Below are 23779 nucleotides of genomic sequence, written 5' to 3'. Positions count from 1 at the left end.
TCACCTCATGGTTGGCAAGGAAGCAAGCATGAAGGAAAGGGTAGGAATCAAAGCATGGCCTGACAGGAAAATCTTGGTGACCTTGGGCGAATCCTCTTGGGGGAAAATGTGTTTGTCCTTCCAGGCAGGGCAACACCTGGTATGTTCCTTTCTGTGGGCAATTTGGGGTTAGGCACTTCCTAGGAGAAACAAGGCCCGACCAAACCAGTATTGGGCACAAGGGCTGTAAGTACTCAAGGAGGAGTCTTCAGTGGTATTTCATATTCTGCCTAGGAATCCTCCTGCACGCTCCTGCCGCCCGTGTCAGGGGCTCTTTCCCAATCTCTGTCGCCCTCCTGGGGTAAGATGCACCCTAATCAGCAGGGAGGGCCGTGCGACCTCGGAAACGCCAAGTAAAACAGTAACCAAGGCCTTGGCTAGTGATTCTGAGGACCCCACCCACGAGTCCTCATCCTGTGTCTGTCATCTGACGGCTCGACCCCGGACACCCTCACCCCTGCTCTTCATCCGGGAACCTCACCCAGGACCGCCCTCCCGTGGACTTCCGTCTCCGGAAGTGACGTAAGGCACCAGCCTTCTGGCAGTCGAGAGTGGCCCCGGAAAGGTTGGTGCAGTTCAGCGAGGAGCGTCTCCGTGACGGGACAGTCTGTAGGCCCGCCTCTCTACCTGGGTGAGTCCCGGGGAACCGTTGTCGCGTCGCCGTGGGAGCGACTGCTTGTTTGGCCCGCGGGGCGGACGCGCAGGAGGCGCCGCGTGCGGGCTGACGGCTGTTCCCGGAGCTGGCTCGCGGAAGGCCGGGCTCGCGGCCCTGTTTTCCTCTCTTCCCGGGTTCGTCGCGAAGCCCAGGGAGCAGCCGGCGTGGCCCCGCGGTGCGAACCCAGCGGCCGGGCCCCGGTGGCAGCTCGGTCTTGTGGCCCGTTTCGCTCTCTGGGGACCGAACCTTTGCCTAAAAGGGAAGTAGGTGGAGGGTGGCTCTGGGCGAGGCCTGCGAGCGAACGGGCCGGGAGCCTTAGCCGAGGGTGGTGGAAGGCGGACCGAACCCCGGCCCGTCCTTGGGTCTGAAGGACACCAGGCTCCTTGCAGCCCTTCCTCGTGCTGCGCCCAGGTGGCTCGACCAGCCTGCCCTAAGGGTCCATCTCCTAAGTGAGTTGTATCATTATTCACCCGGCCCATTGAGTAATGCAGAACTGCCTGATCGGTTACCACATGATTCCTGAGGGGCCTGCTTTTGAGAAAAACAATGAGTAATCTTAACTGGCGTGTTTCTATGGGTCTCAGCTTGAGCCTTTAAGTACTTAGGACGCCCTATGGGAAGATAGATGTACGCTATTGTACTGTGTTAAAAACAATTTTTAATGGTAACGATTATTTTTGTTTTGGGTTTTTTTTTTAAAGACAGCCTTGAGGCTAACCTTGAACTTCTGAACCTCCTGCCTATATCTTCCAAGAGCTGGGATTATACACCCAGCGATACATATTTTTTTAATACCACAGATTTGGAATTTTTCAGGAGAGTCTGAATAATATCGAATTCTTGTACCTTCCTGTTTGGGTTTTAAGTTTTGAAACCGAGTAGTACTCATCTTTGTTCTTAGGGAAGGGAGAGGGTGTTAGTGATTGAAGTCAGGGCCTTGTGCATATTAGGAAGTACTCTACCCTTGAGTTACACATATCTACAGCTCCCGTGTTTTTCTTTTTGTTGTTTATTTTGGTACTATTACTAGTTTTTTTTTTTCCTTCTTGGAATTACCATGCATTTTACTTAACTACATTTAGAAAAACTTAAGTCTGTGGACTGTGACAACTGAAGTCGTGTGGGGCTGGGTTTGTAGACAGGGTTTCTTTCTGTAGTCCTAGCTGTCCTGGAATGTAGATCAGGTTAGCCCCAAACTCATATCTACTTGCTTCTGCCTCATCTGTGCTGGAATTAAAGGCTTGCACTACCACCTCCTGGCTGTTTTTTAAAGTCTGCTTTTAGCTGGTTGTGATGGCGCTGGCCTTTAATCCCAACCCTTAGGCGAATCTCTGTGAGACTGAGGCCAGCCTGGTCTTCAGAGTACAGCCAGGGCTTTGTTAAAGAGAAACACTATCTTGAAAAAAAAAAGTGTATTTTAAACTATGTTTTAAAAAAATTTCATAATTAGTTTGCTAAGTCCTGAAAATATGAAATTATGGGACATTTTAACTTACTAAGTAATTCTTCCTAATGTCACCCTGCAGTGATGGTCATTGTCCCCCTGAACAGGGATGGAGGAAATAACATCCCAAGAAGCAGCAGAATCACCAAGGGTCCAGTTTCAGTCTTTGGAGAGCCAGTCTGAATGTCTTTCCCCAGAGCTTCAGTTTCTGCAAGACACGGAGATGGAGCAGGGGTTCGCTGGGGGTAAGACAGAGACAACACTTATTTCTAGGAGAATGGGAGTATTAAGGGATGCTGGCCTAATATGAGAGAGGCCAGGGTCTTGAATAAGAAGGTGGGCCTTAGTGGAAGAACGCAAAGGGCATGGCAGGTGTGAGTCCTTTTGTTTGAGCCCTCTGTTAAGGATGACTAGGCTGTCTTTAATAAGAACATCATCCTGCTCTGGCTGGCTGTCCTTTAGAACATGTGAACTTCACTCCTGTCACCACAGTCAGAATGGCTTCTAACACAGGGTGCTTTTGCCAGATCTCGCTAGCCTTACCTAACTTTTACTCCTCATGGACTGAGAGGAACCTCCGTTCCCTCTGTTCCCTTCACTGTGTGTCTCCTCTCCTGGTGATTAGTGTGCTTTGCTACCGGCTATTCTGTTGCAACTGCAGTGTTTGTGAGTAATCTAATTTTGGCCAAGAAAGCAACCATTTACTTTCTTGTTTGAACACAATATCTGTTTAAATGCATAGATATTGCATCATATTAACTATGCACTCACATATATGTATTAAATAGGTTTTTCCTCCTCTTGAAATAGGGTCCTGCTGTGTAGCCCTGGCTGGCCTAGTACTTTGCAGTCTATGATTTGAATGAATCTTGTCTCAGCCTCCCAACTACATTGGGAATGTAGGCATTCCATACTGTTCTTAGCTTCTGGTTTTATTATGTAAGGACTTGTGTCTTAGTTTTTGTAGACCAGCACTAGTGCCTGAAGGAACTTGTATGTCAGCAACACAGATGGAGTGCCATATGTAGAGGGTACTGTGGGGCATTGTTGGAGGGTATAAAGGATTGTGAGGAGACGTGACTGTTCCTTGTTTCTGCAAGCCTCACACAATGGTTACAGAGATAGTGCCCAATAATAAAATGAAGGCAGAATGATGTTTATTTGTAGTAAATGGTATCTGGGAAAATGTCAGAAATGCTAAAAAATCCCTGGCCCTATCATCAAGTCCTTCAACTTTTTTGTTGTAGCCTCTACATAGCCCTGGTTGGCCTGGATTTCACTAGGCCAGTCCAAGAGATCCTCCTGAGTGCTGGCATTAGAGGCTTATACTACCACACCCAGTCCCCGTCAACTCTTCAGAGTCTTAATGTAGTACAGGTTGGCATTGGACTTGCTATGCCTTGATGGCTTGGAACTTCTTTTTTTTTTTGGTTTTTTCAAGACAGGGTTTCTCTGTGTAGTCCTGGCTTTCCTGGAACTCACTCGGTAGACCAGGCTGGCCTCGAACTCAGAAATCCTCCTGCCTCTGCCTCCCAAGTGCTGGGATTAAAGGTGCGCGCCAACACTGCCCGGTGACTTTGAACTTCTGATCCTTCTATATCCACCGTCCAGGTGCTGAGATGACAGTTATCTGACACCTTGCCCAGTATATGGTGCTGGGGATCAAACCCAGAGCATCATGCATGCCAAGCAAGCACTCCACCTACTGAGCTATGTCTTCAGGCTTCTTTTTGCTGTTGTTTCTGGTTTTCGAGACCACATTTTTCACTCTGTAACCCAGGCTGGCCAGGAAATACTGTCTTTATGTTTTGCTTTGCTCATCACAACAACAGGCATAATGCTTACCCTTTTATAGAAGGAATGTCTTGTCCTGAGGAGACAGTGAGATTCCTAGTAAAATCCATATTACACTCCTAAATCTGTGTAAGTAGGAGCAGCTACTGAGGAAGAGTGGACACACCTGAAACCTGGTAAATGTTTGTTGGCTTTACTAGAATAGTGGGGTGAAGGAGGATGCCACACACACCTTGGGCAGGAGAAGTATTCTGAAAAGGGAGCCCTGTGGAAGGGCTGCTCTCACTCTTGGCTCCTTTCTCCTCCCTCAGCTCCACCTGCTCCCCAGGTGCTTGCTCTTCCCCATGAGGGAAGCCCAGGAGACCAGGCAGCTGCGCTCCTGACAGCCAGGTACCAGGTGAGCTGAGGGACCCTCTGTTTTTCCTCAGGGTTTCTCATTGCTTGAGTGTGGCCTCTCTTTCATCCCATTTGTTAACTGTTGCCTGGAATCTTTTCAGTAGCAATTTGGGAACAGATCATCTTCAGAGACCTTGATTTAACAGAAACAATTTTTCCATCCACCACCATCTTTGTCCATGAGACTTATGATGAACACTCACGGGATTTATTCTCTTAAGTTCTAGTCTGTTCTCCCTCCTCCCCAACATAAACAGCTGCTAGATGCCCTCTGTGTCGTGTTCATTCTCTGGCCATGGTGCTATAGTAGCCCATTCCTGAGAGCAGCCAGATTATTATTCCAGGAGTTTGTGACATTCGAGGATGTGGCTGTGCATCTTACACGAGAGGAGTGGGGATGCCTGGACCCTGTTCAGAGGGAGCTCTACAGAGAAGTGATGTTAGAGAATTATGGAAACGTGGTTTCACTGGGTAAGGACCCTCTTGTTGATCAATTTACCTGTTTGGATTTCTTTCTGAGTAGGTGTGAGGTGTTTGAAGTGGTCAGTAGAGTGTGCTCAGTTAACAGGTCTTAGGGTAAGATGGCGGTTTTTCAGCCTTCCATCTTTAAGGGCCTTTCCTTTGGGTGGGGTATAAATTTACGGTTACTTGGGGTAATCAGGAGGAGACCTTCTACTCCTTATTCCCAGTTTGTGTTTCGCTTTTGTGGGACATCAGTTTCCTGTTAGCAAAGAGAAACTTGGTTGTGCTTTGGCTAAGTTCTCCCTTTCTTTTCTTTTCTCTACCCTCTCCTCTCTTCTTTCCCTCCCTCTCTCTCCCTCTCTTGTTTAAATAGTCTTGAGGATCTTCCCAACCCCTAGCTGGACTCTGTTTTAATTCCTTTGTATCCTGTATCTGGGATTTTCCCATTAAAGAAACACATTTAAAAGACAGGCTAAAAATCTCTCTTGATGGGTAGTCTCTGACTTTATTAAAATCCTCACACTCTGCTCCCAACAGGCAGGTCTGAGAGACTTCATTTAAAGGTGGGACTATATTTTCCATTGGAGTGCATGACCTAGGTGGTAATCCCAAGCAACCTTACCGCAGCAGCAGAAGGCTCAAGATGCTCCCTACTATGTGGGCTACATTCTTAAATCATGACTCCTTGTTTTAAGGATACCTTAGATTAGGCAACTTATAGTGATGTTGAGAAATACCCCTGAGGTGGGCAGGGGAGGGACAGGGCTGTTGGCAGTCTCCTTCATATGAGCTTTTGTCATCATGTCCCTTGCCCTCACTGCAGTTTTTTTAGCCTGTCTTTGATTTTACATACACTCTTTGTGTGTTTACATCTATAAACTCTGCCCCCTCCCCCAACCTATTTTTTAGTTTTTTGTTGGCATCTAGGACTTTTTTTTTTTTAAGCTTTCCTGATTATATGCTAGATTTAAGAAATTTTCTTACATGTGGGGAGGCAGCTTACTCATTGGCTCACTGGGAAGGTTTTTTTAGTATGTTTTCCATTCCTGGCTCTTTGATCTTTATAGGCATACTTCTCCGCCTTCCCACCACCCGGATTCATTGTGTGAATTCCTGCCCAGCCCTGAGTCATACACAGGCAAGTGCTTTCTCTGGAGAAACACTTGCAGTCCTTACGGCAGGAATCACCAAGAGATGGCCCAGGTATCGGCTTTCCATCGGGAGTGCTTGTCCCAGCACGGAAACTCCTTTTCCAAGATTGTAAGATATCAAACTTGGTTGATGGAATGTATGTTCCTTGGGATGCCACCATTATGTAAAGTTGCCGCTCCCTTAATGACATATGGTGAATTTCTAACATGGAAGTCTTCCTTACAATCATGTACATTTGGAACTCACTCAGTTCATTCATAAACCACACTTGGTGGTCAGCTACTTGTGTGAAATGCCACAGAGCTAACTCTCTCTTCAGTTGCCATCTTTTCCTGTTATTTTAGAGTAGGGAACAAGTGCCATGTGCTCTTTCTAGCACCGAGTATAGCCTGTCCACAGTGACACCTCACTTGTGTGACCCCCAGACTTCCCTCATGTTTGGTATCATTTTTTTCTTCCTTTAAAGTTCTGTCTTCTTGTACCTGATTCTTTGTGGTCCCTAACCAATTGCTGTATTTATATTACTTTTCCTAATTAAGTGTTTTTAATACTGTCTTTGATAGACAGGAAGTAGGGGGCACAAAAATTAAATAGTTCAGGGCATCAATATGGATGTATTTTTAAAGCCTTGTAAATTGTAAAATGATCTCTATATAATTGTAAACTACTGTTAATTTTACCTAATACAGAATTTCCAACAGTTCACTTGTGTACTTTTTGTAGTAGTTTAACTCAAGCTTACACTACACTACAAAGTGGAGCTTCACCTCATTTTATCTTGTTACCTTTTCACACACAAAGGGCACACACACATGCATACCTCCATATACTATAAGAAACCCTCCTACGGGCTGGAGAAATGGCTCAGAGGTTAAGAGTACTGACTGCTCTTCCAAAGGTCCTGAGGTCAATTCCCAGCAACCACATGGTGGCTCACAACCATCTGTAATGGGATCTGACCGCCCTCTTCTGGTGTGTCTGAAGACAGTGACAGTGTACTCATACACATGAAATAAATAAATCTTAAAAGAAAAATTTAAAAAAAAAAAAAAAAAAAAGAAACCCTCTTACACTACCCAGCTTGCTTTTGTGACCAAGCCAGTACATCCTTAAGCAACTATTTTAACATCCTTGGGAATTCATTTTATCTTTGTGGGTCCACCACACTCCATTTGAAATGTAAGATTATATAGACGTTTACTAATTTTACTTATTTATGTAGTGTTTGGGGTTATAACATAAGACTTTTATAATTCAGTCCATGGCTTAGTCTCTCCAGTTCATGTATTTCTCATGGCTGTATTTCTATTTATCACAGGCACCAACAGAGTAATCCCTTAATTGTTTGCACTAGACAGCAGTAAATAAATAAATGACTGAGTTTACAAAATGCTTGATGTCTTGGAGACAACAGTAATTTCCATTATTTCTTACTGTCATGACTACTTACTGTTTGTACTACATGCTATGTATATCTCATTTAATCCTTGCTATAACTCAGTAATAAGCAGAGGATATTACTCTTTTTAAATAGCTTTTTTTTTTTTTTTTTGGTTTTTTTTTTCCGAGACAGGGTTTCTCTGTGTAGCCCTGGCTGTCCTGGAACTCACTCGGTAGACCTGGCTGGCCTCGAACTCAGAAATCTGCCTGCCTCTGCCTCCCAAGTGCTGGGATTAAAGGCGTGCGCCACCACCGCCCGGCTTGAATAGCTTCTTAAAGCCTTGAAGCTCACAGCACTAGGGAGGCAGGAACAAGCAGATCTTGAGTTAGAGGCCAGCCTAATCTATATTGAATTCCAGGGCAGTCAAGGCTACACAGAGAAACCTTGTCTCAAAAACAAAAAGCAAAGCAAAAATTCTTTTAGAAGTTACATTTCTTTATTAATTTCAAGGGAGTGGTGCATACCACAGCTTGCATGTTGAGGTCAGAGAATAACTTTCTAATCAGTTCTCCCGTTGTGCTGTGTGGGTTCTGGGGGTTGAACCCAGGTCATTAGGCTTACTGACAAGCTCCTTTACTAAGTCATCTCACTGGCCATGGAGGATAGTATTAATTGCTTCTAAGGAAACCGAGGTTCTGAGAAGTTAGGCTTGGGACCTGCCTCTGTCCCTGAAGCACATGCTTTCTTAGCATTTTATGCCTTTGGCACAAGAGATCCAATCATGTATGACATTAAAAATCTTGGGTTGGTTTGTTTTTAAACCAGGCATTCTGCAACTATATAGACCAACCAGGCTTCCTCCTGAGTGCTGGATTAAAGGCATGGGCTGGGCCGGGTATGGTGAGGTACAGAATTAATCCCAGCACTTGGGAAGTAGAGGCAGATGTATCTTTCTGAGGTTAAGGCCAGCTAGAGCTATACAGTGAGACTTAGTCTCAGAAACAAAGGAAACCAAGTGAAAAACAGGTATACTCCATCACCTGGCCCTCATGACTTTTCCCCCACTTGAGACAGTGTTTTCTATGTAGCTCTGGCTGTCCTGGGCTGGCCCTCAAATTTATAGAGATCTGCCTGCCTTTGCCTTCCAGGTGCTGGGATTAAAGGCATGCACTACCACAAACTGGCCTCATGTCACATTTTACACTGTGAATAGTATGTTTTCATGCCAGGGATGTAAACTCAAGCCTTATGTGTGGAGGCAGCTGTTCTAATGAAGCTTAACAGTACTTTCTTCTGACAGGAAAGACCCAAGTTAAGTGTCCAAAAGGTGACTGAACCTCAGCAGGGACTCAGAAACACCGCATGCTGTCTGTGCGTCTGTTCATAGCTTACTAGCTCTCACCTGTTCTCCCAAGGTTCATACTTTCTAGCTCAGTGCCCTTAAAAGTATTTTTTAGATTATTTTATGTCTGTTTTGTTTGCATGTATGCGTACCATGTTCATGGTTGGTGCCCGTGGAGGTCAGAAGAGGGGGTTGAATACTTTTGGAACTAGTTGTGTACCACCACACGTACTGGGAGTCAAACTGAGGTCCTCTCCAAGAGCAACAAGTACTCTTTAACACCTGAGCCATCTCTCCAGTCCCAGAATGCCCTTTTTATAAAATTGGGTAGCTGTTATGTTGACAGGAGTAAAATTAGCACTCTATAAACTATTTTTAAGTATGTTGTTAAAAAGAAGTGCTGGCTACAAGATTCATGAATCTGGTTATTTAGGATTGTTATTAGTGGTGATAATATCTGAGATCAGTTTAAAAAAATTTTTTTAATGTTCATTGGTGTTTTTCATTCACATATCTGTGAGGGTATCTGATTCCCTGGAACTGGAGTTAAGGTTGTGAGCTGTCCTGTGGGTGCTGGGAATTGAACCCCAGTCCTCTGGAAGGGCAACCAGCACTCCTAACCACTGAGCCAGGGAGAGGTGGGGCTGAGTCCCTTCCCTATCCATATTGGAATGTGATGTGTCCAGTCTTGTGTAGGTAACCAACCACTGCTGCTGTGAGCTCATGAAAACAATGGCTTTTGTTTCACAGCCCCTCCCCCTACCCTTTCTGTAATGTTCCTTGACTCATAGAAGGGGTGATAGAGATGTTTTCTTTAGGGCTAAGCACTCAAAAGTAACTTGTTCTCAACTCTTTGGCCAGTTAGAGTCTCCATTAACCATTGCCCTATATGCTTTTGCATATAGAACCTTCTCTTACCACAGCTGAAAGCAGCACTAATATTTTGGTATATTTAGGAGTCAGTTTGACACCATATTCTTTTAGCAAAACAGAAGTAGGACCTATTTATAATTTTCCAGTTGTGTATTTTTGACCAGATTAACAGTATTAGGCATACATTCTCCCCTTTTGGCCTCAACTCCAATCAGGAAGTGCTATCCCTATAATGGTCATGACACTATTGTATCAGTGGGTGCAGCTTACCTATTTAGGAGATACTATAACTTGAAAGGTTCACAGTTGGGTAATACCATTGATGTTTTCTTCCCCAGTATCCTGCATAGCACCATAGCACCTTCTGGCATGAAAGCTAGACAGCAAAATGGGAGTTTATACAATTTGATATCTTTTTTTTTTTTTTTTTTTTTTTTTTTTCCCAGACAGGTTTTTCTGTATAGCCCTGGCTATCTGGGAACTTAGCCTATGGACCGATCGCGGTTCATTGGTTGGTTGGTAGGTCGGACTATCTATACCTATCAATAAATAGTTCTGGCTGCCAGGAACTTGATATGTACACCAGGTGGCTTCAAAATCACAGAAACCCTCCTCCTCCTTCTGCCTCCCCACTGTTGGGATTAAAGATATGCATTACTACAATCTCCCAGGCCCCTCCCCTGCCCAACTTTATTTTTTCTGTTTTTGTTTTTCAGGACAGGGTTTCTGTGTGTAGCCCTGGCTGTCCTGGAACTCACTCTGTAGACCACATTGGCCTTGAATTCACAGAAATCTGCCTGCCTCTGTCTCTTGAGCACTAGGACTAAAGAAGGTGTGTGCCCCCACCACCTGGCTCATTTTGCTTGCTTGCTTGCCCCTCCCTCCCTCCCTCCCTCCTTCCCTCCCTCCCTCCCTCCCTCCCTCTCTCTCTCAAAGATTTATTTATTTAATGTATGTGAGTACACTGTCACTCTCTTCAGACAGGCCAGAAGAGGACATTGGATCCCATTACAGATAGTTGTGAGCCACCGTGTGGTTGCTGGGAATTGAACTCAGAACCTCTGGAAGAGAAGTTAGTGCTCTTAACCAATTAGCCATCTCTTCAGCCCTTTGTTTTTCTTTTTTTTTTTTTTTAAAAAAAAATACTTATTTATTTATTTATTTTATTGATGAGTACACTGTAGCTGTCTTCAGACACACCAGAAGAGGGCATCCAATTTCATTACGGATGGTTGTGAGCCACCATGTGGTTGCTGGGATTTGAACTCAGGACCTCTGGAAGAGCAGTCAGTGCTCTTAACCGCTGAGCCATCTCTCCAGCCCCCATTTTTTTTTAAACACTTACTCTGTGTGTGTGTGTGTACGTGTGTGTACGTGTGTGTGTACGTACATGTGCGTGTACATACACCAGATGCCCTTAAAAGTTCTTAAGAGGTCATCTGAGTCCCTGGGGCTGGAGTGATAGGCAGTTGTAAGCAGATGACATAGGTGCTGAGAGTCAAACTCAATCCTCTGTAAGTGCAGTATGTTCTCAACTGCTGAGCTGTCTCTCTGGCTCCTTCATTCTCTTTACAGCTGAATAATCGCATTGTTTATATGTACTTCATTGTTACCAGTTCTTCATTTGACAGACAACTGATTTTTCGCTGTTTTTAAGTCTATAAACATTGTCCATATTGTTCATTATGTGGTCACAGGCCAGGATAATGGGAAAAAATAATAAGTTAGACATGGAGTGTATAGGTAGGTTTTTGGAGATGAAGAACTCAAGCCAAACATTGCATATATGCTCCTTGACACTTTCTGAGCTCAGGGCGTATAAAATCTGCCCTTTGGTTCTAATAACATCAAAATTGTGTTTACTAAGCTCCCTGTTGCTTTAGTATTAAAAGAAGTTGAGCTGCTTAAGCCTGAGAGCAGGTCTGACCTATTTGAGAAAAGCCTGGGCTATACAATAAGTTTCTGGCCAGCATGCTCTACAAAGTGATACCCTGTCTTAAGACACGCGCACGCATGTGCGTGCAGGAAGATGTAACTAGTCCTCTTGGCAATAGAAAGTTACATGCACTTTTACTTTCTTCACTTCATCATAGCATGTGGTAGTCAGTGTTTATAGCTGCCTCTATATTTAGAATATGAGGTTCTTCAATTGTTTGAGATAGATTGGTCCTTTTGCTAGGGCTCTCTATCCACACTGTATTTTTCATATAAGAGGTATACCATAAATGCTTGTTGAGTAAAGTGTATGCTAATTCTGGTGTGAAGATGTGGCATATACCCTTTTTTCCCATGTTCATTGAAGCAGATTGGTTCTATTTTTCTTTAAAGAAAATATTTGTATGTGTAAGGTTCCTGGAACATTATAATTCAATACATATAATTCAATGATATGCAGTGATCAAATCAGAGTAAATAAGCATTTCCATCTCTTCAGTAATTTTGTTTTTTGAGATAGTGGCTCTTTCTATAGCCCTGGTTGTCGTTGAGTTTGCTATGTAGACCAGGGCTCTTCTCTTTAATTATATGTATGTTTTTGAGTGTGTATATGTCACATGAATGCAAGTGCCCAGGGGGCCCAGAAGAGGATTTCAGATTCCCTGGAGCTCAAGTTATAGCCAATGTGAGCTGCCATGTGGATGTTAGGAACCGAACTGCCAGAACAGTTAAGTCCTTTTAATCACTGAGCCGTCTGTCTATCCCTTGAGGTAATACATTGGGGGTTTTAAAATCTTAGTATTAACTAGAATTACGTTGTAAATTGAAGAACCAGAAATAACTCCTGTTTTGATATTCTTTATTAAACTGTCTACAGGATTTTGCTAAATTTATTCATTTATCACTGATTTGCTGTTATACCTTAACATGCATTCCATTTTCAGAATGCCATTTGGTACTTGTAGACTAGTTCTGATACCCTTGGCACTAATGATAACTTCTGTGAAGACAGGTACACACCCATGCATGAATTCACTGAACTGTATTTAAATGAAAGTTGTTGCTTCCAAGTTACAAACTCCAGAGTATAAATCTCCACTTCTTAGAAGACCTACTCGTCCTCCTCATTTGCTAGGTCTTTTTGATAAATGTCTTCTCAGAACTTATCTTCTGTATAAGTTTGGTTACATTTTAAGAAGAAAATCGGGCAGTGTAGCATCTGGGGATAAATTGCCATATTCCATTTCCTTCTCTGTGAGCAGGATTTCCAATTTCCAAGCCTGATGGAATCTCTCAGCGGGGACAAGATCTACAAGTCTTTGATCTGGAAACTAAGAATAGAGAAGTCGTAAGAGATAACTGTTCAGGTGAGTAAGGCAGAGTCTGTTTTTTGAATCCGTGGAAAAGTAAACTCCAGGTGTTGAGCCAAGTTCTGGCTGAACTCAAACTCAACATGCAGAGCTCTGCCATTCTGGAGTGGAGAGAGAGCCTGCCTGTCTCTATAGTTTAATTTCTTTCATACAAATTGTGCTAGGTCCCAATTCAAGTTATAGCACTATTTTAATCCATTTTTAAATGTTTATTCCTTTGAAATCTCTTACTGGCTGTTATGCGTTGTAACCTGTTTCTATCATCTCTTGATCTATTTCCATCCTGCCTCACTCCTGCTGTGCCTTTACGTCTGCTGTTTTTTGAAGTAAATAAAATTTGCTTATCTTTGAGGATACTACATTATTTAGTTTCCACCTATTTTTATTTATTTTTTAAGCACAGGATGTAGATTACATTTGCATTTTCTATTTATATATTGTATTAGATGGAGAGACCAGAGAAGAAAACAAGCTGTTGATTCCTAAGCGGAAAATTTCAGAAGAAGTACATTCATACAAAGTGAGAGTAGGAAAATTCAAACAAGATATTGCTCAAGTTCCTGAAACCAGAGAGGTTTATAAATCTGAGGACAGATTAGAAAGACTCCAGGAGATTCTAAGAAAATTTCTCTTTCTAGAGAGAGAGTTTAGACAAATAACAATCAGCAAGAAAACTTTCAGCAGTGAGAAGAACACTGAACCTGAAAAAAGCTTCAGTCTAGACTCCACACTTGATACAGATCAAAGAGTTCTTAGAATACAGACCACTGATGACAGTAAATATGACATGAACTTCAACCAGAACCCAGCTATTGGTGAACAAGAACCCATACATCTAACAGAGGATTTTCAGAGGACTGACTATAAGGAAAGCTTAATGGATCTGTCCCACCTTAATAAATGGGAGAGCATGCCTGCCACTGACAGATCCTATAAATGTGATACATGTGGGAAAACCTTCCATCAGGCCTCAGCTCTCACTAGACACCAGAGAATTCACACAAGAGAGAAACCCTACAAATGTAAGGAATGTGAGAAATCTTTCAGTCAGAGCTCAAGTCTTAGTCGACATAAAAGAATACACACTAGAGAGAAATCCTACAAATGTGAGGTGTCTGATAAATCCTGTGACGCACCTGATAAGTCTTGTAGCCAGAGCTCCGATGTGCTTCAACATAAGAAGGTTCATGCCAAAGCCAAGTCTTACAAGTGTGGGACCTGTGAAAGAGTCTTCAGCCGAAGTGTGCATCTAACTCAGCATCAGAGAACACATAAGGACACGGCCTGTAAATGTACCGTGTGTGGCAGTGACTTCTGCCACACCTCATACTTAGTTGAACATCAGAGACTACATCATCAAGAGAAGTCCTATGAGTATGATGAATGTGGGCTGTCCTATGTTAAACAGCAAGGAATTCGTTTCCGAGAAAAGCCCTACTCGTGCAATGACTGTGGGAAAGACTTTAGATTGAATTCCCATCTTATTCAGCATCAAAGAATTCACACAGGAGAGAAACTACATGAATGTAATGAGTGTGGGAAAGCTTTCAGCCAAACCTCATGCCTTATTCAGCATCACAAAATGCACAGGAAAGAGAAGTCATACGAATACAACAATTATGAGGAAAGTTTCAGTCACAGTTCCGATCTTACTCTGCAACAGGAAGTTCCCATTAGAGAGAGAGTCTTTGATTGTGATGCATGGGAAGAGAACTTCAGTCAGAGAGCGCACCTCATCCAACATGAAAGGGTCCATACCAAAGAGAAACCTTATGAATGCAGTGAACTTGGGGAGACATTTAGTCAAGTTCAGGCCTCATTCAATATGTAAGAACTGAGACCAGGGAAAGTCACATATGTACTGAATGTGATAATGTCTTCAGTCATAGCTTAGCCCTTGGTCAGCATCAGAGAATTGATACCAGAGAGAAACCCGCTGAATGTGATGAATATTGGGAAGTTTTTTTTTTTTTTTTTGTTCTGTTTTTTTGGTATTAAATTCCTCTTTGGCTCCTGTAAATCAGTGCTAGAATATATAGAATATGGTACATTCTTCAGATTATTTTCATACCTTAGTCACAGTTGGGGAATTTTTACTGGAGTAAAATTCCATTGTCAAATGTGAAAAAGCCATCAGTCAACTACCTTATTGGTTCAGTGTCAAATTTGTGCCATGCATAAAGCCTGTGAAGATATAGGTGTGTATGTGAGGAAACTCAAGTCATATGCCAGTGCTTGATCACGTCGAAGAAGCTATGCCCATGAACAATCTATACCCAAGAAATCATTTGGGAATAGTAAATGTGGCAAATCTGTGAGCAGAATGTACCAGATGTGAATCTGGATATGTTGCACCAGATGAGACTGATATAATGCAAATGGTGAAATTTAACCACTGTATTTTCAGGCCTTATCCAGTATCCAGTATCAAAGTATTAGAGAGAAAACGGTTACTTCTCTGTGTAATTATTCCTATTTAGTCTCAGTCTTTTTACTGCAAAATAACTGAATCCAGAAGATAATTGGTGAATGAAGTCATTTTCTCACAGTATCCTTTAGTATTCTAAGTAGGTACGAGTATTTTATTTATAGAACTCATTTGAGTGAATTTATTTTAATTTGGCCTATACACATTAAAACATTTTTCTTCTTTGAAATTGATTCTTATTCACAGTTTACCTAGGATACTGTTCATGTACCAGTGTTGACATAGCTTCTGGAGAGTAGCTCAATGAGCCTTCTCTGTTCTTGGCCTGAGTGCTCTCCAAAGGAGACTCAGGCCTATTCTTTTCTGAGACCACATGCTATTGTTTCTACAGCCACACCCTTGGCTTCTGTTGATTTCTGTGTTCTCTTAGGCATCCTTAAATAGTGTTCTGGTGTTAGCTTCTCACCAGCTGATAAAGAGTTACTTCCACATCAGCCATCCATAAGTTTGGAGGATTCAGTCTTCCTGAGTTTGTGGCAGGCACCCAAACACTTGCAAGTGATGTCCAAGTTTTTAGCTGCCTTGTTTGCATCCACAGCCCTCTAAAAGAGATGACAAGGACATCAGGGAGCCAGTAAGACTCCTGTTGGCCTAGCTACATTCATTCAGTGCCTACTTTGCATGTACGTGTATGTTTATATGCCTATATTGAAGGCCAACAAAATGCTCAGGTCTGCTTTTGATAGGGAAACAAAGAACACACAAATAAGAATAAGGAAATACAGCCTTCCAATAAAGATGTTGCTGTTAGTGATGTATCTAGACAGTATTTCAAGAGAGTGGCAGGTCCGTTCCTGGTAAAACCTTAATCATTAGGATTGCTTCTTTATCTGTTTCCCATCTACTCCCTTCATCAAGCCAGGGTAGTATTTTGAAGTGTAGAGCTTTGTGCATAATTGTGCATTGCCATACTTTTGTGTTGGGATGCAGTCTTTGTTGCCCAGGCTGGCCTTGAATTCCTGGGTTCACACAAATTTCCTGCCTCCCAAGTAGCTGGGATTATAGGCATGTGCTCCTGTGCCTGGATTTTATTTTTGTATTTTAATAGAATCTGCAGGCCATATAAAGGATCATGGCTATTTTGATTTATTGAAGTGATCACAGGTGTTGAGTTCAGGGTTACTGCCCTATAACTACATAGAGTTCATGATTCTTTACATGATGTCAAAGCATTTTTTTCATCTTAAAATTCATAACATCTTGTGAATAAGAAAAGTGTTATTTAAAATTCTAGTTGTCAATCAAGCAGTTGAGGCTTTCATAGTTCAGATGCCTAATGTTCACTAGGGATCCTCAACCAAGTATATAAAGTATGCTGCTCACTCTGTAAATCTTGTGGCTAACCTCTAGGATAGTCCTACCACTGTATTTTACTTCTTTGCCATCAGCAAGCATAGTGTCTCATCAGGGCAAGAAAATCAACATATATCAAATTGATCTAAATGTAAAAGCAAATGAAAAATGCATGTTTTTTTGTCCCTGTCAAACATGTATACTCTTACTTATAGAGACCAATAGTCACTTCTGGTGACTGAGGCAGAGGATTTGAGTCATCCCTAAGTAGCAGAATCTGTAAAAATCACATGTATGCATTTGGGTTAGGAACGTGCTTTTGTACTTGAATAAAAGTGTGTTCAGCGCTCTTAGACTCTTTGTTTTGAACCAAGTCTGCAGGCCCCAGGCAGAAGCACTGGGCACCTTGGAATTCCTCACCGAGCCTGCCCCTAGCTTCTCTCTTCTTTACTGATGCCTAGCTTGCCTTTCCAGACCTCTGCAGTTAGTTAGGACCGAGTAGTTTCGTATTTTAGATTTATTTGAAATGTTTATGAGTATTTTGCCTGCATATGTATGTACATTATGTGTGTGCCTGGAGTCCATAGAAGCTAGAAGAGGACATCAGGTCCCCTGAAACTGGAGTTTCAAACAAATTTGAGCCACCATGTGGGTTCTAAAATCACTCCTCTGCAAGGACAGTGTTGATAACTGTTGAACCAGCTGTCTAGCCTCGGGATTGAATGTTGGTTCAGTTGGGATGCTTTAGTACATCAAATAAAATCAACAATCTGTGATTTCAGTAGAGCTCTAAGAATGTTTTGATAGGTAAAGTAAATTTAAATTTAAAAACGAATGCCAAAATAGTTTTTGAAGTAACTTGTCAGTTCACATGGATATTTAGTTGGTGTAATAGCAGTATGAGTTTGTATTAACCCTTTTGTCTTAGGGGAGGGAAAGAAGAAATCTATTAGCTGGACAATTAATTCGTTTTCGTTTATCTGTATGCACACTTTTATGTACACATTCAAGCTTGGTTTTCACCACAGTTCTGCAAGAGAGCTGAGCTGCGCAAAAGGGCTGAAGGGTTAAAAAGGCTAAATCTTAGAGTTTCATAACAAGTTAATGTCTCAGGGTCTGAATATGGCTGATCCTCAGGTTACAGGGCCTTTTCAAGCTCTTCCTATGGTATTAGTATTGTTAGCTCCAGCTGATCCTACTGGCTTCCAGAGCTGATGTCAGAGTTGGTTTGGTTTGGCTTAGTTTTTTTAAAGACAAGATTTCTTTGTATATCCCAAGCTGTAGTTTACCTGCTTCCTCACCTGCTTCCTAAGTGCTAGGCTGAAGGCATGTGTCACCACCATCCAGCAGAAGAGAGAGTGTCTTGTATCTTAAGTAATTTTTGTTTAAAGTAATTGGTGGTCTTAGGATAACTTTGACACAATGGGTTAACAGGTCAAACCCTCAGATTTTCTGTCTCCTGCCCAGACATCCCCACCCCATTGTTAGTTTCCCTGTTCATTTCTTAGCATTTTAAATTTGTTCTTCACTTTTTCTATTAGCCAAACTAGCTAATGGACATAGAACTCTTGATCTGAAGCAAAATAAGTAACAGAAGTAACAGGAAAAGGCAAGCTTAATTCCTGGGCATGTGAAAGAAAGACTTAAAATCTAGGGAGCCCTGGAAGAATGTTAGAAGAGGTAGAATGTCCAATGCTTATAAATGAGTAACTTTGGTTAGTGTTCTAATTTAGAGAAGGAAGCTTTTAACTGGAGGCTTGCTTACAGTTTCAGAGGATAAGTCCATGACCATCATGGTGGGGAGCATGGCCACAGGTAAGACCAGGCATGTAATGTAGCTCAGAGCTTATATCCTGATCTACAGACAGGAGGCAGGAATTGAGCTAACTGAGAATGTGCTTTTGAAGCCTCAAAGCCCACTCCCCTCCCCTAGTGAGATACTGCTAACAAGGCCTCATCATAATCTTCCCCAAACTGTCTACAAACAGACAACCAAACATGGAACCCTATGGGGCCATTCTCATTCAAACCACCACACTGAAAATACCTTTTTTTGGGGGGGGGGTGTTGAGACAGGGTTTCTCTGTGTAGCCCTGGCTGTCCTGGAACTCACTCTGTAGACCAGGCTGGCCTCGAACTCAGAAATCCGCTTGCCTCTGCCTCCCAAGTGTTGGGATTAAAGGCATGCACCACCACTGGCTTTTTTTTTTTTTTTTTTTTTTTAAGGACAAGGTCTCATACTGCCCTGGCTGGCCTGGAACTCTGATATGCCCACCCTTCTTGTCTCCTAAATGTTGGGATTAAAGGCAGACTTCTTTATGTATATGTGTGTTAGTGTTTTGCTTGCATGATGTCTGTGTGTCACATGCATGCAATGCTTGTGAAGGGCAGAAGGGGGTGTTGGAGTCCATGGAGCTGGAGTTACGATCTGCCATGTGGGTAAGCAATAGTAGGTTCTTGGACCTATGACCCCTATTGTGAATAAGTTTACAGTAGTAGGCATAAATTCACATGAAGCAGCCTCAGATCTAACCAGAAAGTGGTAAGAGTATGGCATTTGAAAGTGCTGAATAAGGGGAATTTACCAGGGGGTCCTTAACCTAGAAAATAGATATAAGCAACTGAACACCCCAAGTCTCCATACCCAAGCTTCATTAGGCCAGTGCTATACTACTAAGCTACATTTCCATCCCCACCTAGGTTTATGGTAGTTAAAAAGAGGACCCGGTTAGTCACTAGCAAAGTATGACATTACCACATCTAAAAATGTAGTTCCATCCATCATTTTACCTAGTTGTTAGGTGTATGATATCAATACTAGCCAAAGTAGCAGATTGATGTAATTAATCCACGGATTTAAGAGGACTGTGGGTTATTAATGAGGTGCTGTGGAAGTAGACATACTTGAGCTTTGCTCAACTCTAAGTGTCACTTGAGACTGTATATAACCTGCCTATGCAATAAAAGCATAGTGAAAGGTAAGTGTAAAATGGACCAGCCACATAGCAAGTGCTGAAAGGTCATGGGGGCCTGGTGAGAGGCTCAGCGGTTAAGAGCACTGATTAATCTTCCAGAGGACCTGAGTTAATTCCCAGCACCCACATGGTGGCTCACAACCATCTGTAATGGGATCCGATGCCCTCTTCTGGTGTGTCTGAAGACAGCAACAGTGTACTAATTCATAGACATTAATTAATATTTATAAAAAAAGTTTGTGGGGCCAGTGAAATGGATCAGCAGGTGAGGATGCTTGCTGCCAAGCCTGATGATCCCAGTTTCATCACTGGTCTCCACATGGAGGAAGGAGAGAGCTGACCTCTACAAGTTACCCTTTAAGCTCCACGTTCCTGCCATGCACAGCCATACCCAAATACAAATTTTTAAAATTTTACATTTTTTAAAATGGGGCTTGGAAGATGGTTTAGACTAGATTAAGAGCACTTCTTTCCCAGAGAACCCAGGTTCAGTTCCCAGGAACCCTGACTTCCATGGTCACTGCACATGTGATACATATAGGCAACACACCATACACATAAAAATTAAATCTTTATTAGCTCTTTTTGTTGGTTTTTCTTTTTTTTTGGGGGGGGGCTGTTTCGAGACAGGGTTTCTCTTTATAGCTCGGGCTGTCCTGGAACTCACTCTGTAGACCAGGCTGGCCCCCGAACTCAGAAATCCACCTGCCTCTGCCTCCCAAGTACTGGGATTAAAGGCGTGCGCTACCACCGCCCGGCTGGTTTTGTTTTTCTGAAACAAGGTCTCACTATTAGCTCTGGCTGTCCTGGCACTCAATGTAGATCAGGGAGGCCTCAAACTCAAGAGATCTGCTTGCTTCTGCCTCTCAAGTGCTGAGATTAAAAGTGTTCAATGGGCTGGAGAGATGGCTCAGTGATTAAGAGCACTGACTCCTCTTCCAAAGGTCCTGAGTTCAATTCCCAGCAACCACATGGTGGCTCTCAACCATCTGTAATGGGATCGGATTCCCTCTTTTGGTGTGTCTGGAAACAGCTACTCATATAAATAAAAAATCTTTACTGAGTTTAAATCCCAGCACCTTGGGGATTTGATGCGCTCTGTGGACCACCCCCATGCATGTAAGTACACATACCCATACACAATATATTTAAACCTCCAGAGTTGGGCTACAGGATAATTCAGTATAAAGCTGCAAGAGCCTAATGACTTAAGTTGTAACCCCACAACCCATAGAAAAGTGGAAGGAAAAAACCACCTCCAGAAAGCCTTCAGCCTCGACGAGGGAAAATTAAGACCCCCAAGTTAATACAAGCACAGATATGAAAACAAATTCATTCACAGAAGTTAAAGAAAGAATGAATTTAGCTGTGAGAAACTTGTCTAGGGTAGTGTTTCTCAACCTATGGGACATGACCACTTTGGGGGTTGCATATCAGATATTTACATTATGATTCATAACAGTAGGAAAATAACAGTTTTAAAATAGTAACAAAATTTATGGTTGGAGGTCACCACAATATGAGGGATGGTATTAAAGGGTCACTGCATTAGGAAGGTTGAGAACCATCAGTCTAGGGTAGGGAGACCCTACATGCAGAGCCCTGTCTAAAGAATAGTAGGTACTGTCTCCTGTTGGAGTTACCAAACTGACATCTGTCATGTAATGTCTGTGTCCTCCCTTCAGAATATGTCAGTGATTAATGTGAGACTAAAATGGATTTAAACACACCAACACCCGCACACACACATGCACAGACAGACACACCCACAGACACCCCCCCCCCACACACACCCCAAGCACTGTTATTTAATTTGATGTTTCCATTTAGTCTTGACTTTGAGAAGAATGATTCCTTTCTGTTTCACCCACGTTTGTAAATTGTCAACATGAGTTGCAGAGTATAAGCTGCCTCTTGCTCATGTTACCCAGCCACCCGCTGCCCTTCATGGGGCTTATTATATGCCTGGGTTTTGGTTTGAGGTGCACGGTTCAACGCATGTGTTTGTGTGCTTCTTTGTGGTAGGCATGTAAAATAGTAAAAGAAGCGCGTGATGATTAGTAACAGGTCAATTTAGCGTCCAACAGCTGGCAGCTGTTGTTTCTGCACAGTGAACGTGGACAAATCACCTTTTCTTCCCTTCCCCTTTCTCCCTTGCTTCATCGCGTAAGAAGGATTTCTGGCTTGCTCTAAGGCTTTTCATTCCATTTCACTCACTGGTAGCAGCTGGAAATCTTTCTTCATGTAGGTCTGGGAGGGACTGGGTAAAGAAGAGCTGGATGGAGTCCAGCTGGCATAGCTAGCTTGGCCCTGTGATTGACAAGGTAGATGATGGGACTAGGGAGTTGAGGGGAGGACTGACAGGGCTTATTTGGGGCCATGACAAAGAGGAAGCCGACTACAAACCAGACTCCAGATGCAGCGAGGCGAAAATGGGTGAGTATAGAAGCTCATGGGTGAAGACCATGGACACCGAAGCATTCCACTCCCGGTCTGGCACCTTGACCATCATCGAGGTGGACCTCCAAGCTACTTAGGTGGGACCTGGAAGTACAGGTAGATTTTTGTCCCATCCCAGGACTCCAGGTCCAGACAGTGTTGGAGGCTGAGCATTGTCAGGAGCTGGATATGGTGAGCCAGCCACTGCTGTGCCTAGGCAGTGCGCGCCTGGTTGGGAGGACTTCTGGGGGTTGTTCTGGGGGCTCCAGTTCTGGATCAGAGGTGTCTAGTTATGTTTGCTTGTAAACCACTGGGAGTAATCAAAGTTTTTTCCTTTTCAGAGAAAACTTTTGACAGCTTCCCTATGGGTGGGTTGGGAGCTTCCCTCTCTTCTTTTACACCCTTTCGTGAAATAACTGCATACCCATTAGAGAGAGAGGGGGGGGGGAGGGAGGGAGGGAGGGGGAGGGGGAGGGGGAGGGGGAGGGGGAGGGAGAGGGAGAGGGAGAGAGAGAGAGAGAGAGAGAGAGAGAGAGAGATGTTTTAAATTTGAGATAGGGTCACTGTGCAGCCAACACTGGCCTGGAATTTGCTTTGTAACTCAGGCCAACCAGAAACTGCTGAACTTTCTTCTTCAGCCTCCTGACTCCTGAGTTTGTTAAGTGTGCACAGCATACTCAGTTCTTGAGCTCTGTTTTTAAGATTTATTTTAATGGAGATCTCTGCTTTGGATCAATATCTTCAAAGATGGGTCCCAGGCCATGGAGAACCACCTGAGCGAAGTCACTGGAGTCCATCCCCAGAGTGGGAGCCTTGCCAGACTAAAGGCAAGAAGCTGACCTAGCTGACTTATCTTTGTGATATAGGTATCTATTCTTCCAGACAGATACTAAAGATTTAACCCTTACAGTTCAGATTCCAGCAGCCCTTTAGACCTTCAGTGAACTGTTATACTTTTGGTATTTGTGAGAGCAGATCTTTAGATTGTTTATGGATTTAAGTGCTTTTCCCTTCTAGAAACACCTTCGCAAACACATTCAGAAAAGACAGTGTGCTATCTGTGTAACCCTTAGTCCAGTGAGGATAACACATAAAATTTGCTGTCACACTGTCCTAAAGACAAATATATATTTATTTCATGTTTAAATGAGGGAAAAAAATGGAAAACTACTTTTTTTTTCCTTTTTTTTGGACCATGCTAGTCTTGAACACCAAGATCAGCCTCTGTTTTCTGAGTGTGGGAATTAAAGGCATGTACTGCCACACAGATCTGTTTCTTATTTACTTTTCAAGATTTGATACCAGAAACGACTGCACTTCAAACCCAACCAACCAAAATCCTGTTCTATCCTGAGCTAATGAATGGTTCACTGCTGTGTAATTGTTAAGGAAAAAGCATTTGAATAGTATGACATATAATTGATAATATTATTATATATTCTTAAAAGATTTTTAAATTTTATGTATATGAGTAGACAGTAGCTGTCTTTAGGCACACCAGAAGGGGGCATCCCGTTTCAGATGGTTGTGAGCCACTGTGTGGTTGCTGGGAATTTGAACCCAGGACCTCTGGAAGAGCTATCAGTGCTCTTAACTGCTGAGCCATCTCTCCAGCCCAATTAAAATTATTTTTAAAGTCTCTGCCACTTTAAAATACTTACTGTAAATATTTTAATCATTAAAGGTATAGGGCTGGGACAGCTCGGTCAGCCGAGTGCTAGGCTATTGCAGAGAAGATGCT

At 42.8% G+C, this 23779-nt stretch overlaps 1 protein-coding gene across 7 annotated transcripts; it reads left to right on the top strand.

The window, feature by feature from the left end:
- Window positions 1-580: 580 nt before the first annotated feature.
- Znf655 (zinc finger protein 655) lies at window positions 581-16979 on the top strand. Of its 7 annotated transcripts, none has more exons than XM_028755997.1 (5): window positions 581-670; window positions 2221-2383; window positions 4244-4329; window positions 4673-4799; window positions 5858-6154. In XM_028755997.1, the coding sequence occupies exons 2-5, from the start codon at window positions 2248-2250 to the stop codon at window positions 6052-6054; spliced, it is 546 nt and encodes a 181-aa protein (XP_028611830.1). In that variant the 5' UTR covers window positions 581-670; window positions 2221-2247; the 3' UTR covers window positions 6055-6154. The 7 variants fall into 7 exon arrangements, with proteins under 7 accessions (XP_028611830.1, XP_028611825.1, XP_028611829.1 ...); XM_028755995.1 differs by lacking the exons at window positions 4673-4799; window positions 5858-6154 and adding exons at window positions 12736-12840; window positions 13290-16979 and having other exon boundaries at window positions 583-670; XM_028755992.1 differs by lacking the exons at window positions 4244-4329; window positions 4673-4799; window positions 5858-6154 and adding exons at window positions 12736-12840; window positions 13290-16979.
- Window positions 16980-23779: the final 6800 nt, after the last annotated feature.

The sequence above is a fragment of the Grammomys surdaster genome, unplaced genomic scaffold (assembly GCF_004785775.1).
Source record: "Grammomys surdaster isolate TR1022 unplaced genomic scaffold, NIH_TR_1.0 126109, whole genome shotgun sequence".
NCBI lineage: Eukaryota > Metazoa > Chordata > Mammalia > Rodentia > Muridae > Grammomys > Grammomys surdaster.
This window is presented reverse-complemented; position numbering and strand designations above follow the sequence as displayed.

Bases quoted from the DNA above. Each gene is read 5' to 3' on its own strand.
- Znf655 (XM_028755992.1), top strand. From the start codon at position 2,248: ATGGAGGAAATAACATCCCAAGAAGCAGCAGAATCACCAAGGGTCCAG. The intron at 2,384-12,735 runs GTAAGACAGAGA...CTCTGTGAGCAG, and splicing joins GGAGCAGGGGTTCGCTGGGG to GATTTCCAATTTCCAAGCCT. The intron at 12,841-13,289 runs GTGAGTAAGGCA...ATATTGTATTAG, and splicing joins CGTAAGAGATAACTGTTCAG to ATGGAGAGACCAGAGAAGAA.